The following is a 15,745-nucleotide window of genomic DNA, read 5'->3' on the forward strand; positions in this document are numbered from 1 at the left end:
CATGACAGTCAGGTGGCCAAGGAGGACAAACGCCACAGCCCAGGTGAACCTTTCTTCTCCCTGCCGCTAAAGACAATTCTATTGATCCATCTTCACCAGATTCATCCGACTGAGTGTCACCGGAGGGTGCAGCAGTTCTCAGCTGTCACTGGATGAAGGATCGGATACATCCTGGACAGGCTGCCAGTCTGGAAGTGTTTGGTAATGTTCCTCTGACCAAGCTAAACGCCATCAAAAGGTTTGACGTGGAATCTGATTGGAAATCATGAGAATAATAAATCTAAAAGGCTTTTAATTATTTAAATTAGGTGACTCTTTAATAGGTTGAATATAAGAAGGTGGCCAGTAAAAGTGGGGGACTCCTGATTCTCCTGTGCACTGAAACCCCCTCCGCTCCAGAACAGGCTGAGATAAATTCTTTCCAGTAGCAAGTCCACACAAAAGTTATTTAACACTTGACCATGTAATTATTAATTCATACACCATTTTGAAGTGATTAGTGAGTTGCGGTGCTGCGCAGTGCTGCTGCCACAAAGACAAGCTCTGTCAATTAAAGCAGCCGAAGCTTGTGCAGCCAACTGTAAAACCATTTGACTTCTGATTGAAGCTGCCATTTATTCATAACGTGAATAATACTTCTACAATGGGCCATGAGTCTCAGCTTATTGGGGAAAGGATTTAATGTACAAGATGGAAGGAGCATACCCATTTCACCATAGACCCAGAAACACGGTGGACTATTTAATAGAGAGAAGCCCTTGGGCAAAAGTAAGCCTCCCAACACTATAATGAGTTTTCACTCTTCTTTAGATTGAATTGTGCCAGTTTATTTCAGCCCGTGTTATAAAAGGAAACTTGATTGAGAGGCCGTTCCCCAGTGTACCAAGAGTGTTATGTCCCCTCCAGCGATTGATTCATAGGAACAGTCGTGAGTAAGAGGCCGGAGCTTATTACTGAAGTGTGTAAATGAAATCAAGCTGTTCTTTGACCTGAGGAAACTTGTGTTTCTATTCCCTGCCAGGCCCATTGTCCCAGACACCAGCTGCAGCCTCAGCACTGGTGGATTACTTCTCAGTTACAACCCAGCGCCAAGGACTCTGATAGCCTATCGACACCCAGAGAGTGAACGCTTGTATTGGCCCACGACCAACTCCTCAGCAACAGTCTTGCACTCAGAGGAATGTATCAACTACAACAGTCAATGGGCTGGAGTAGAAACTGGCATCTGAAGCCCCTGGGTGTTTGTCAAAGTTACCCACCTTCAGGCTGCCAGGACTGGTTAGTCAACAGCAGGACTAATTCCTGAACAATTATACAAACACTCCTGCTGCTGTAAAAAAAAAAACAGACTGAAGTGCTGAGACTTGCCGGTTGTTGTTGGTCTCAGAAAATATGCCCGCAGGATAGCGAAGGCGGCTGCTCTTACCCCTGAGCCACAATAGCGTCCCAGACGTGGAGACTTGGTGTCAGCGCCATCGAAGAGCTCCATGTAGTCGTAGCCGCAGTCCGCCTCCTCCTCAATCTCAAAGGTCTGGAAGATGAGCTCCACACCGTAGCCTTTCTCGGCCGAAATCACCCACTGGCAGTCTGATGCCCCGGGGTAGTTATTGTCCCCGAACTGGGCGTGGGAGAACAGGTCCTTGGTTTTGACTTCAGCCTTGAGACGACCTCCACACTCTGGACAGAAAAGTTGATGAAACGAGACAAGAAGCTTTACTTGTTGGGCAATTGGCCAAGACAATCAAATGCTGAAACAAAAAAAACCATTATTTGTACATCTGGATGGGTGTGAATTAACAAATGCATTAAGTCACAATCTGATCTGCTCTTCAGTTTCTCCAATACAAGGAAGAGAAATATGTATTCTTACCTGCAGTATGAGACGCCTCAAAGCCTTTCTTCTGTACAGAGTTGTCCGAGAAGAAACGAACGAATAGCTTGTTGCCACTTGACGTGATGGGCGGAGGTTTCTTGGTGCCGCAGAAGCGACCCAGGGTCGGCGCTTTTCCATCTCGGCCATCATAAATCTCAATGTGATCATAAGCACACTCCAGGTGGGCCTCCATGTCGATCTCATTAAAGGCCTTTCACAAAACAAGATGATGATTAATGGACTTGCTGAGATTAGGCTGGTCCAGGCTGATTTAAAAAACAAAAAACAAAAAACTATTCATTTATCTGCACAAAAAAAAAACCCAGCAAATCAATTCACACAGCAAGTTCAACAGCAAATATAGGCGTCTATAAAGACCTCAGCTCTTGTGTTATTATTTGATATAATAAGGTGTCTCTGTGCATTTGTTAAGCACATCTATTCTTAAAAACATCAGCGATGACAAAAAAATGCAAATATTAACAGAAGGGGGAGCCACACATCATCATTAGGACTTTAACTGCTTCCGACATAAGCGCAGAAAACACAGATGTGCTTATTGGATTTGGAAATTCAATTACGGAAACAGGGTTTGCATACACAAATACACAAATGACGAGTGTAGTTATGCTGAAATCACGTACGATTTTGATACGATGCCCTGGAGTGGTGGTAAGTGCCCAGGTGCATGCCTTCTTGCTGGGGTATTTATCCGGCCAATTGGGGCTGGTTATGACACCAGTCACGCTATTCACCGTGTGATCGCAACCCGCTACAAGAAAATATAGAAGAGGAATGACTGAGTCAACAAAGCACTCTGAAACATGCTCATACGGATTTCATGCTATATTGAAACTGCACACAAACTGTGTTTGACAGGTAAGCAAGCTTGAGCAGCAGCAACTCTGATTACAAAGGGATTAAAAACCCCATACGCAGAATTTAAGGTGAATTACCTTCTTTGCAGTCGTGTTTGTTTTCGTGCAACACAAAACCACTCCGACACTGACAGCTGTAACTCCCGAAGGTGTTGACACACTCGTGCTGACAGCCGCCGTTCTCCTTAGAGCACTCGTCTTTGTCTGAAGAAGGACAGGGGCACGGTGATGCCGATCACTTTGAAGGCCTACGAGTAGGAGCTAAAAGTGGCCGAGCGAAAAGATTTGAGGCACTGTACCTGAGAAGAACTGCGCTTTAAAGCCCTTTTTGGACACGGTGTTGTCAGATTTGAACTCGATGCGCATGTTGTTGTACTGAGAAGTGATAGCTTCGGGTTTCTCCGCACCACAGAACTTCCCATGGAGCCTGGAGTCAGCAGAAAGTCCACTGCGAACCTCCACGTAGTCGTACTTGCACACCTGAGCAAAGCAATTCAGCATTTAGGAATGGTATGACTCTTCCATCGGTTTTAATTACGAAACACAAGAAAAGCACAGAATTTTTGTTTGCCGTCAGAGCTGGGAGCTGCAGTGCAGCAACGCTTTGGGGCACAGAACAAACAAACTGAATATCGATGAACACAGGAAAAACACATTGCTCACGTCATTGCCCTCAGTCTCAAAGACGTCAAAAAGCAGTGTGATGCGGTACTGCGTGGGAGCGACCAACTGCCAGATGCAGTTCTTGTTTGGCGGATACTCTCTGGGCCAACCTGGACTGGTGATGGACCCATTCAGCTTGGTGATGAAGCCTCCACAGGCAGCTGAAACAGACAGAAGAACACACTGTAATGTTAACACAGCTGCGGATGAATGGACAAATGAATAAGTTATATCACTCGCATGTTAAAACGGAACTCTATCCAGATGGATAGAAATATCCTTTAAAAAGCCTGATTATAGCTTGACCTTCCTGCCAAGGGCTGTCAGGCTTTACGCGAGTTATACAATCCACAACATGTTACAACTATCGACACCGCACATTAACTCACCTGGATGTTCTTCGTTCATATAAACATGTGGTGTTGAGATTCGACCACCGCAGCAAACGATGAAGAATTAACGAAGACACAAAGTCATAAGTTCTCGAGTCTGCATGTTCTACCTGCATGAATTTTCTCTCCCCACAGACTGAAAATACTTACTTAGCGAAACTAAATTGCCAGTGTGTGGATGTGAATGCGAATGTGTGTGATTGCCTGTCTCTCCGTGTCTGCGCTGTGATGGACTGGTGATGTGTCCGGGGTGTATATTCACTCATCGTCTGCTGGGGATTAGCGCCAACACCCCCCCACCCTGGCCTTAATTGGATAAATTGGTATAAATGATTGATGGGTGGACGTTCAAATTTAGACTGTAGTAGATGCAGTTAAGGCATTTCGTAAAGCAGGTCATCTTTCAATCAAGGTTGACAGTTTGATCCCACATTCCGCTGTTTCCATGTATTGAAATGTTCTTGGGAAAGAGGCAGGGCCTCCATTTTTATTCCCACTGGTGCACAAGTGTCTTGGATGGCGGCGTTATCACTGGTGTGTGAGTGTGTGAGGGAAAAACTCTAAGCTCGATTCTGTAAAGCACATTGAGACACCCGAAGCAGTAAAATTGCCATTTAAAAAGTACATTCACAAATACTGGTACAGAGAGCAAAGATGGAATGATCGCCGACATCCTCTAGGGGCAGACAAGAGGTTACATTTTCATTTTGTGCAGCTTGTATACAAGCAGCTGGCTCTTCAACAGCAACATGTAATTTGTGAGTTAAATAAAGCTTGCATTGTTGTGACTCAGGCGTCTAAAAAACAGTGCCAGGCTCTCACCAGCATCCCTGCTAGCATGTTGTCCCGGCTTTTGGGAATAACTGTATTTATTGTATTTGGGTGGCTAACTGCGCAAAGTGCCTTAGCATGTAAATTACATGGTGAACAGTGCTGGTGCCTTTCCTCCACGTACTTACCCTCACAGCTGCGCTTGTCTGCAGCCAGCTCATAGCCTGGGTCACATTCACACTTGTAGCTGCCTAGTGTGTTGACACAGCGTTGCTCACAGCGACCGTTGTCCGGCTTGGAGCACTCGTCCATCTCTGAAAACACAAAGATATGTTGGGACCCTTTTCACTGGCCTCCTGGCTCAATGGTGTACAAAAGGAAACTCTCCAAAAACAACGGCAACATTGGGCAGAAAGGGTCACACTGCACCCAAAGGTGCCACCAGAACAAATAGATCGAAACAGACCAGTAATGCAGAACTAAAGGAAAGGTAATGTTCAATAGTGAGATTGCTGGAAGACATCGGATATACAGATGTTGACATTCACTCCAGAAGTTCAGAGCCCTCGATCTCTCACCTTTGAAGAAGTTAGCAGCAAAGCCGGCCTTGTTGACAGACCCATCTGAAACAAATTTCATCCACAGATGGTTGGAGGTGGTTTTGATGTCATCTGGCTTGTCGTAGCCGCAGAAGCGGCCCAAGAGACGGCTGTTCTCTGAATTCCCATCACGCACCTCAAGGTAGTCATATGCGCAGCTGTCGTGCCTCTCAATCTAAGGAAATGGATAGAAAAATATTAGACAAAAACGCCAAAGAAAAATGTGATGAGAATCAATAAATGAGGGGGGGGGGGGGGGGGGGGGGGTAAAGAGTTTTACCTCAAAAGACTGGAAGGTGAGGCCCACATGGAAGCCCTGAGTAACAGAGATCTTCCATACACACACTTTGTTGGGCCTGTAGTCATCAGGATAGTTGGGGGACTGGATCTGGCCATTGTCCTTCTTCACCTCCCCGCCACAGATGGCTGCAAATGACAAGTGAAAGCAGTAAAAACACAGTCGAGCTCCCACGATCGCAATATCATCTGTACATGCCTCTGAAAAAAAAATGGACGCTCTCGTGTTGATTCACGGATTTGTGAAATGCCTGCGCACACACACACACAAATATACACACATCCCTTTGCTCGGTCTGGAAACAATGGAGCCGAGTGTGAAGGCCGGCCAAAATCTGATTAAGGCAGCGCAAAGTGCCTGACACATCAGCAGTACCGGGGCCAAAAAACTGGATGTTGCTACAGCTTCTAGGCACATTGTTGAATGTGTGACCGGCCATGCGTTCAGTCAGCTGAGCGACACGCTGGAGCAGGGTGCAGGGAGGACACAGGAAGGAGCGCTTACCCTCATAAACAGCAGAGAAGCCTTTTCCCACCCAGTTGCTGCTGCTGCGGAACTCAATCCACAAGCGGCTGTCGGTGGAGATGATGGGTTCAGGGAGCTTATCGCCACAAAACCGACCTGAGTCACAGGTGAGGACACACAAAGGCTTGATCGGGACAAGCATGGCAGGGTTGTAATTTTCTCCAGACGGCTATTCATTTCTAAACTAAACAAATCATTACAGGATACAGAGAAGTACGATGAGATCCATAAACATAGACAAACAAGACTAAACTAATCAACAATTGCTGCCTTAATGTTACTATTCAACCGGGTTCAACCAGATCCATCACCTCTAATTATATTTAAAATTTAAAGTATGTGTATGTCATTTTTGCAGTCCCTTCCTTTCTGTTTTCTTTCATTTTGAAGGCTTAGCTTGTCATAAATTAAAGGGAAAGATAACCACGGTGCTCTGCTGCTGCTACACATAGAAATCCTGGGAAACAGACTGTAAGTAAACTAACATCAACACCATGTGCTCAAGCTGCTAACAATGGAAATTACACCATATGGTGAAAAGATAAGCCCACACTTTTACTTCAGAAGTTTAAAGTTGTTTGTTTTTTTCGTGTGAACAAGCTGAACAGTTTGTATCAGTCATAACTTATTGTCATTCGTTTAGTTTGTCCATTGCTTGAGGTAGAATACGTTGATCTTAGTCAGGGTGCGATTGTGCAACTGTAAATTGACTATAGACTGGAAAAAACAAATCAAATGGTTAATTAAAATCTCATTAGGCAGAATTAAGAATGTAATTAAATTAAAGTTAATGTAAAGCAGGGCTGTTAACTCTTACACAAACTTGAAAGATCTCAGACAGTCTGTACTTTGTAGAAGCCAGAGCAGCAAATTTTGGCTGAACCTTGGTTTCAATCATCAAATAAGAAATGAGAGATATATTTCACTACAAAATATGCTGAGCACGACGAGCTGAAGATGAGTAAAATGTAATTTTTCCCAAATAAAAATGGCATTAGCTCAAATATTTAGATACATGTGAAATCTTCTAGGCTTAACTTTGTGTATGTGTGCAGTTAAATTTATATTTCTATTTAACTTTACTTAGATGATCACTTTCATTCTGTGCTGAACTATGTGGAGTCTCGTCAAAGAATTTCCCCCCAAGGATTAATAAAGTGATTCCGACTCTGACACCCACTGATTAATGACCACAGACTAAATAACTCAGTTGTGATCTGTCGATTAAAGAGGTATAACGAGCATCAAATTGTAGGTTTCAGATTGATGCAATTGACTGTTGTTCAGGTGAAACGGACCTTTGAGTGGTGCCTTCCTCCAGTATCCGTCACGGATCTCCACATGATCGTACCAACACAGGTGGCTCCTGTACAGATCCATGGAGGTGAAGTTCAAAATGATCTAAAAACCAAATACAGGATGATTACTCACACGCTCTGGGACAAAGGTCACACACTGCTGAAGCTCCAATAAATATAAAATGAAAATAAAAACAGACAGCACAGCCACATGAAAGCAGACAGTGCTCCTTGTTTTTCCAGGCATCCCAAGAGTTGATTTGTCACTTTCCATATGCTCATACCTTTTCCCCCGGTGTGACTGATATCCTCCAGATGCAGTGCATGTATGCCGAGTATCCATTGGGGAAGCCAGGGGAGGAGAAGTTCCCGTTGCTGTCCTGCAGACTGTCCCCGCATCCTGTGCGCAGAAACAAAAACACACAGACCTGCACGTAAGGCCCAGAGCGAGGAGTGAGACATACTACCAATTAGATTCTGCCTGAAAAATACCTAATCCGCTAATTCAAGCAATACAGGCAAACAGCGCTAAAGTAAATCCCCTGAAGCCTCCGTGCAGAGACAGATGCTGGATGTTGGAATTATAAAGCTGAATGTGAAGTAAAGGGCAGCTCTTTTATGTTTCAAAGGCACATCTGCTGATAATATTCACCCACAACCCTGCATCTCACCCTCTCCCTCCCCCACCTCATCCAGATGATGATCACACAAAGGACTGGAGAGAGTGTGAGACACTTTCTCTAAGCATCCTCTGAAAATAAACCTGGCCCTCTATAAATAACCCAGCCCTCTCGAGGATGTGATGCATTATGTACGTGAAGCTTGTGAGAGAAACAAAACAAAACAAAAACAAAAAAAACAACCCTCAGTTTAACTGGCAAAACTAAGAGTGCATGAGTGCGAGGTCTGATTTCAAGCAACGCGCAGGCTTGTGGAATGAGCAAGAGAGACTCCTGCCAAGTGAGGGAAAGATGCGTTTAATTAAGCTGGAGAGGAAACGCGAGAGAGTAGATTGGTATCTCCACTTGTCCATCTTGAAAACTGTGTGTGCATTCACAATTACCTCTGTGTTAGTTTTACCAGGGGCTGCATTTAGTAGGAGTTATGAAAACATCTAAGCTGTTTGTTTGCGTTCACTGCCTTCCCTCGAGGCTTGTGGCAGCAGAATGAGGAGCCCAGAGCTATAATGGGTGTGTATTAATGCTGAGGTGTGCCAGTCCACATTAGCAATCACTTAGCCACACACAAGGCATGGGATGAGAAACACTCCCAGGAATGCTGCATGAATGGAAGACCTGTGGCTCTTTAGGGATTTTTTTTTTTTTTTTTTTAAGGAACACGTGTAGAGACTGAGTAACTCATCCCCCACACTGTGTGCCACATCATCCAACCTTCCTCACGAGAGAAGAGAACGTTGTGATTAAAGAGACAGCACACTTGCACTGTGCGCATACAGATCCATTACAGCTAAAACTTCCACTCGGTCTCTGAAACCGCACCGGCCAGCCCAGCTCTGGTGACCCACTGCTATGTTTATTCATTGAGCTTTCATGTGAGGCTGACAGATAACAGCTCTCCTTGTCGGGCCTACAATTAAGGGTCTGAAATCAAATGCATTTTTCAGAAGGCTGTTCATGAAGGTACACCCATCAACGCCATAAATGTTGTTTACTTCCACAGGATTCAATTCTCTCTCCTTCTTTGGTATCGATGCATAAACAAACTGTGTAGAAAAGGTGCCAGGCTTACGTAACTCTCCTGAGAGAGGAACTGCTCAGTTGACATTTTACCCGCTGTGATGCGTAAACATGAGAAATAACTGGACTATCGTTTTAGTCATTGTCTTCACAAGACCAGCTGTGAGCTTGCATTGATTTGGGGGGGAAAATGATGACAAACTTCCTGTCCCTGGGTAGTGTTTACAATCCTCCCAGCTTGGGAGCGTTGGTTGCTGAAGCCAATGAACCACACCACATCAGTAGGAGATGCATACAGTGTGAGCTGCATCTGGTGAAGGCAGGAGGAGTCACAGACCGCTCGCTCTCTCCCTCTCTGCTCTCTGCTGTGCAAAAATGCAAAAATAGACAGGAAAAACCCAGAGCAGACAGGATCTGTCATTTTGGTCTTACTGGAGCATTTGTAGAGTTTGCGTGCCTGAGCAATATCCCCTTTGCTAAGCCTGGTTCTCTGGCCAATGGGTGGCCGCACTCCATTCACATCGTAGCGTGGCAGGATGGTGTCCAGAAAGATGCCTCTGTAATTCAGAGAGAGAGCCTGATGTTAATGTTGCATGAAACCCAGACAGCATGCACATGATCCTGCTAACTATTCCAACATCCAGCCATCTTTAATACCGCTTAATCCCGCGCAAGGTCGCTGGAGCCAATCCCAGCTTACAATGGGCAATGCCAGGATACACCCTGGACGGGTCACCAGTCCATCACAGGGAGAAAGACAACCACACACACTCATATTCACATTCACACATAAGGTTAATTTAGGGTCACCAATTAACCTCACATGCACCGAAGTAGCTGAAGGGAAAACTCAGACACATACACACACACACACACACACACACACACACAGGGGGAACATGCAAACTCCACACAGAAAGGCCCAGCCAGTATTTGAACCCGGACCTTTTCACTGTGAAATGAGAGCGCTAACAACTGTTCCAACATACACACCACAAAACACGTTTGCTCAAGGATTAAGTGAATTACCATCACTTGGTGCAATTCAATCACCGTTAATGTTATAATTAACGGCGCCGAAATAATTGAGACCTCTCAATACTGTGATGAAAAGGAACATTGCCAGTGTCGACAATGGCAGACAAATTGTGGTATTCTTTTGGGGAGAAAAATTCAGCGAATCCAGCTGCCAGAGGAGAGAGGCATGGTGAGCTCATTGCCATAATACCTCTGGATTAAAATTGAGAACATCAACATGTGTTTTCTGACCAAAAAAAATGTCAGAATGGATGTGGGATTGAAAAACAAGATGAAGTCTAATGATAGACTGGTGTGGAATCCATATGTTCTTCCTGGGTCTGTGTTGGTTTTTTCTGGATACCATCTTCTTCCCTCAATCCAAAGGCATGCTTTTTTTTTAGCAATATTGGTGACTCACTGTGTACTCAGTGTGAATGTGTGTTGATTATCCTCCATAAGTGTTAGTGCTGCGGTTCACTGGTGTCCTATAGCGAAAGTCCCCTGCCTCTATGCGGAGTCCAGCATCAACCCCAATGACCCTGACATGAATAATGTGGGTATAGAAGATGGACGGAGCAATGAATGTTAATAAGGAGACTGCAGTGGAGAAGGAAGAACAACCACACTCATCTGAACTCAAAGAGCCCTATCATTAAAGATACAGATCAAGTTACTCGTCTGAAAAAAATAAGAACAAAAAAAGCAACTTTCAAGTGATAAACTTTCGATAATGTTACGAAACCATTCAGGAAATACTTTACATACTTTTCCCTTTAACCCAAAGTCACTCTTCTAATTTTCATGGAAGCTCGTCTTAATGCTTATTGTACAATGTTTAAGTGTAAATTAGTTTTCTTTTATAAACTATAAGAAAGTAAATTACTCAAAATTGAGTGTGTATTTAAAAAAAATTTATAAAATGTTTCTGAATCGCACCAGACGGACAATTGCAGTCACTTATCATTGTTTTGCTTTGAGGTCAGGGTCATGCAGTCTGCTTCGGGGGTTAAGGCTGAGATCATTCTTCACACATGTCTGCCCCACAGATGGACCAAAACTAAGAGCTTAAGCCCTTTTCCGGAGTTACAGAGAGATCAAAATGAATTGCATTGAACTGTGAAGGCAGGGATGTGAACGTCAGCCACATTTTTGAAAGAAGTCCAGGCTGAAAAGAATAAAACTGCTCAGGTGAATCATCTATACAGCTTTAGGAAGGGAAGGAAAAAAAGAAGAAGAACGGAACAGTTAGTCCAGAGAGAGAGTTATTCACCACGCTGCCTCACTTGACACTTTGCTAGTTTATCATCTTCATTTTTCTCCAAGTATTGGCGAGGAACATCCTGGCTCCCTGGCTGTTCCCATGGTGACATGCCTATCAACGCCAGGCATGTGCAAACAGAGCAGCCTGAGCTAACAGTTTAGACTCTGCCTGTCTATCTGTCTGTATGTCTGGATGTCTGTCTGTGAGCCTCCCGGAGCCCGTATGCTGGCTGCTGGTAGGAAAAAAAAAAAAAAAAAAAAAGCCACTCCAGTCAGTGTCAGAGCAGACAAAGGGCACGCTGGCAGGTCTCTATTTGAGTTGGCACAGCTCCATGTACCAGTGCTAAAAAAAATATCTCTGGAGCAATGGAGGGGGGGGGGGGGGGGGGGGGCACGCAGAGCTGTGGGTCGGGTAACACACCCCAGAACAAAAAGCTGTGGGATCAACCGGGCTTGTCCCCAGGAGACACAGAAAAACATCAAGACAAGCCATGAAATCTTCCCAACAATACCCACAGCAAAGGCCCTGGCTTCCCACGGTGATTTACTGTAAAACACAGCACAAACACAACGGCCAACAATGGGGTGACAAAAAAAAAAAAAAAAAAGGGACACTAGCACAGGTAAATCAGCCAATCAGCACTAAAGAGAAAGTGCTTGGAATGACTTGTGAAAAGCTAACAGGAGCCCCTCATCTGCTAATACAGCTCTGTGAAACATTCCCCAGCAGCGGCCATCGCTCTCACATGTTTAAGCAGTCCTATTGATCAGCACAGTTCCACGAATCCGGACAGGAAGAGAGTGGGACCGAAAAACAGGACAGGGTAGATTACCCCATACAAAACACACTTCAGGAGTGGACTGCTCCGTTGTGTGCCGAGCTGTCGGGGATCCTGCAAATTTACAGGATTAGCAGGTTAAGTCCAAAGTTGACCTGAAAGCGACAACAGCAAAGAAGGACATGTGCTGAACAGACCGAAATCCAACACAGGATTATAACCTTTCCCCAAAAGACCCCCTTTTTTTTTTTTCGAAAACTGAAAAAAACCCCAGCTATTTATGAGTTTGCTTTGGACTTTGTTCAGGTTGCCAAACAAATCCTGTAAACCTAAAAGCCCAACTGAACGGAGAACAAGTTGTTTGCATGAAGTAAAGCTGTATGAGGCAGGAGTATAATGTTTCATGTTATATATCACGCCAGATGTTTCTTTCTGGCTTTCCCTTCTTACATTTTACTGTACAGGCAATTAAACGCGGCAAGCAATCCAAAATCTGCCTCCACGGTACCGACGAGCGGCATTTCAAGCTTCAGTCTGCGTGACGTGCGTTTCCGACCTGCAGCTTGGATGCACGGGGCCAGAGAGGAATTTCTGTACGTTGGCCTACCTCCAGCCTCAGCCTCCATTTAGACAAAGATCCCCTCTCTGCTTCTGAGAAGAGAGGGGAGCGAAGGCAGCTGATCTGGGAAGAGGCCACTACACTGAGAGGAACACCAGGGCATGAGCGAGCCAGTGGTGGGGAGTATAAATATATATGTGTACAGCTGACACAGAGGACTGACCAACAGCTGGTTCTTATATCAGATTGAGGCAGTAATGATTGTAGCCTGAGCTTATATGGTTATTTTCTTTGTGTTTTTTCATGTGCCCAGAGATCCCATTACACCTTCTTGGACTTACTCAGGGCTGGCACAACTATTGTGTTTGGGAGAACACTGCATAGCTAAAGTGACCGTTTCTGCAGCAGTCCAAAACCGCTCCTACAATTCATTTATCTATGTAGCAGAAGTGAGAGTAAACTGCAGCTGGAACTGCAACTGCAGAAAACAAGAGGCAAATCCAGCACACAGCACGAAACGACTGAAGTTCTGTTGTCACAGTTTGGGGAATATGTCAATGACAACAACCAGTGTGTAAAGAAGCTCGGGCTCAGCTTGCTGATGCTTGTGTGTTTATAATAATAAATCAGAACACAATTCAGTCTCAACTTCTCCCAAGAGGTCTATTTTTGCACTCACTTGGTTTGGTACTTAATAATATTTGAAATTAACTACATTCTGTGGTGACCAGAGTAAAGTTCCAGACTGACCCGTGTTCGTCATGTGGCTTTTCTGACTAAAGTTGCTCGTGAAAAACCGCAACACACAAGGGTGTAGTGGTGAATGACAGCACAACATCTGGCGGAGCTTCCTGGGGCATGCAGCAGGGAGCGGAGAATGAGGTCAGCCGGTGGCTAATTTAAGTGTCATTTTAAGGGAGATGCGAACTGCTGTGCTTATACAAGCAGGAGTTTTTCCAACCAACTATGGTTTGAGCTGGACTTCCACAGTTGAGCTATTTCTGTTCATTTATTTACCGACCATCCAAAGCCTGCAAAATGAAGTCCGAGACACACTAGAGATGTGGCAAACCTTCACCCTCTGTGAGTGAAACAATATTTAGGCCAATAAAGCTTCCAATACCTTATTCTATACCATATGCAAGTGATTATTAGGGGTGAATAAAAAGTGCTAGGCCTGCAGGAGACATTTAACAGCCAGGTATTTGTAATTACAATGAAGGTATTATATGCTATTCAGCACACACCTCAGAAATACGAGTCCCCCAAGTAATGCAGTGCGACAGGCTACTAATCATCAAAGTGTCTTCAAAGACCTTTTAGGATTATAATGAGATGTTTTATGGCATGAAAGTACAACATTTACAAGCAGCTTCATCTAACCTCGAGAGTGGTGTGCAGAAATTTTGCCGTGAGGAACTGGGGGCTGTTGCTGCTGCTGGCTTAGCTCAACCACCAGGAGCGACGCCGTTTTAGTGGGGCTGCTGCCGCAGCAAAAGCAGCAGGAACTGAAGAAACAAGCTCTAATTTATAAAGGCTGTGGGCAGAAGCTGGTAGCTAAACCCTTTAACAAGGACCACAAAGAAATCGCTTTTGCTCAAAAGAAAAGAACACATAAAACGACTCGATTCTATCCCCAGTCAGAGAAGTCCGACGAAGGAACTTTCACAACGCTATTTATCTATTGTCATGGTGCTAATCCTGCTAAATTTGTAATAACAGTGAAAAGTGTAAAAGATACTGTTTTCATTGCCACAGGTAAAGCCTGTGAACTCAGGCCAAAAACCAATTCACCCAGATTCACTGAGTCTCGGGGAAAGATGCTAAATAGAACCAGATGAGTTCAATTTCTTCATACAGCAAGTATATTATTTTTTGATCCCCAGAAACCCAATGCAACCACAGGCAACATCATCCCGTCCAAATACTGCACAAATCACATTAGTGCTTCTCCAGTTCTCCCAGAGATGATACAGTGTTGGAAGGATTGGTCATTGAAACAAAAAGGGCCCAACCCCAAGAAAGTTACAGAAGAATGCTTCTGACTTCAAAAGTGAAACCCTCTTTATAGAAATCCACGAAAGACTCATCTGCTTCCAATAAATCAGTTTCTGTCTCTTTGCACCTGAACAATCCACATCGAAGACAAATATTCAAGTAACAGCAGGCTTTTCAAAAACTCAATGGCCTGAAGCAACAAGTTGGATTCTCAAAGTGATTTATTGGTATGGAAGAATTAAAGGCTTCATTCTACCTTCTTCCCCCGATTTGGGAATAGAGCCACATTACTCAGCAGTAGACCACAGAGACAGACGAGGTACATTACAAATCCACACAGTCATTAAAGATTATGAGCAGAATGGAAAACACCGATGGGGTAAAAAGTTGAGGCAGAGGGGGACGCTGACTCAATCTGACTTTATATGATGCTCGTTTACACGAGGTGGAAGATGACGGGGCTCCTACCTGGAGAATGTGTTCCTGGCATAGTGCATGATACTGTCAAAGTCATAGACTTCTCCCAGAGAGTCCACCTCCCCTGGCTCCATCTTCAAGAAGTTATACTCCTGTCCTGTGAAAGGGAAACATTGAAACATGAAGCCAGGTCACACTGCGAACACTCCTACTATGTATGTCAAAGATGAATACCGACAGTCACGATTGGTTTTCTATGCTTGTCAAGCGATCAGAGGACACGATTTAATGGACATTTTCTGCTTAAACATGACTGTGTACAGATGTTTGTTGCTTTCGTTATAATCATAGCCTTCCCTGCCTGTGCGAGAAAACAGGTGGCTCTTATTAGTTGCATTCTGGCTGCACTGGTTGCACATTATTGCTGAGGCATTGCCGTGCACCTACCTGGATGAATGTTGTCTCGGATTATACTGACGTGTTCGTCTCGGTCGGGCCGCGTGTGTTCGTGCCAGAAGCCGATCACGTGACCCAATTCGTGCACCACAATGCCAAACTTGTCGCAGTTTTTGCCGATGGATATGGCCTGGGGGCCCCCTCCTCGACGACCCACATAGGAGCAGCACCTATGAATCAGCAGCCAGACGCACACGTGGAAACACAAGAGAGGCAGTGTAGACAAAGTCAGAATGGTGAACTCTATTCCTCCTGAAACGAG

At 44.6% G+C, this 15,745-nt stretch overlaps 1 protein-coding gene across 1 annotated transcript in view; it reads right to left on the reverse strand.

Annotated features, from left to right (window-relative positions):
• Positions 1-15,745, reverse strand: part of bmp1a (bone morphogenetic protein 1a) — a 31,903-nt gene that overhangs the window by 2,609 nt on the left and 13,549 nt on the right. The window contains exons 5-19 of the mRNA XM_080498888.1: positions 15,475-15,653; positions 15,079-15,184; positions 9,427-9,551; positions 7,582-7,697; positions 7,298-7,400; positions 5,979-6,095; positions 5,457-5,602; positions 5,156-5,351; positions 4,766-4,891; positions 3,415-3,575; positions 3,051-3,231; positions 2,830-2,955; positions 2,518-2,645; positions 1,871-2,084; positions 1,427-1,677 (exon numbers count right to left, since the gene is read on the reverse strand). Of these exons, the coding sequence (XP_080355014.1) occupies positions 1,427-1,677; positions 1,871-2,084; positions 2,518-2,645; positions 2,830-2,955; positions 3,051-3,231; positions 3,415-3,575; positions 4,766-4,891; positions 5,156-5,351; positions 5,457-5,602; positions 5,979-6,095; positions 7,298-7,400; positions 7,582-7,697; positions 9,427-9,551; positions 15,079-15,184; positions 15,475-15,653 (2,275 nt within the window). The remainder of the gene's footprint in view (positions 1-1,426; positions 1,678-1,870; positions 2,085-2,517; positions 2,646-2,829; positions 2,956-3,050; positions 3,232-3,414; positions 3,576-4,765; positions 4,892-5,155; positions 5,352-5,456; positions 5,603-5,978; positions 6,096-7,297; positions 7,401-7,581; positions 7,698-9,426; positions 9,552-15,078; positions 15,185-15,474; positions 15,654-15,745) is intronic.

Source organism: Blennius ocellaris, assembly GCF_963422515.1.
Source record: "Blennius ocellaris genome assembly, chromosome: 7".
Classification (NCBI taxonomy): domain Eukaryota; kingdom Metazoa; phylum Chordata; class Actinopteri; order Blenniiformes; family Blenniidae; genus Blennius; species Blennius ocellaris.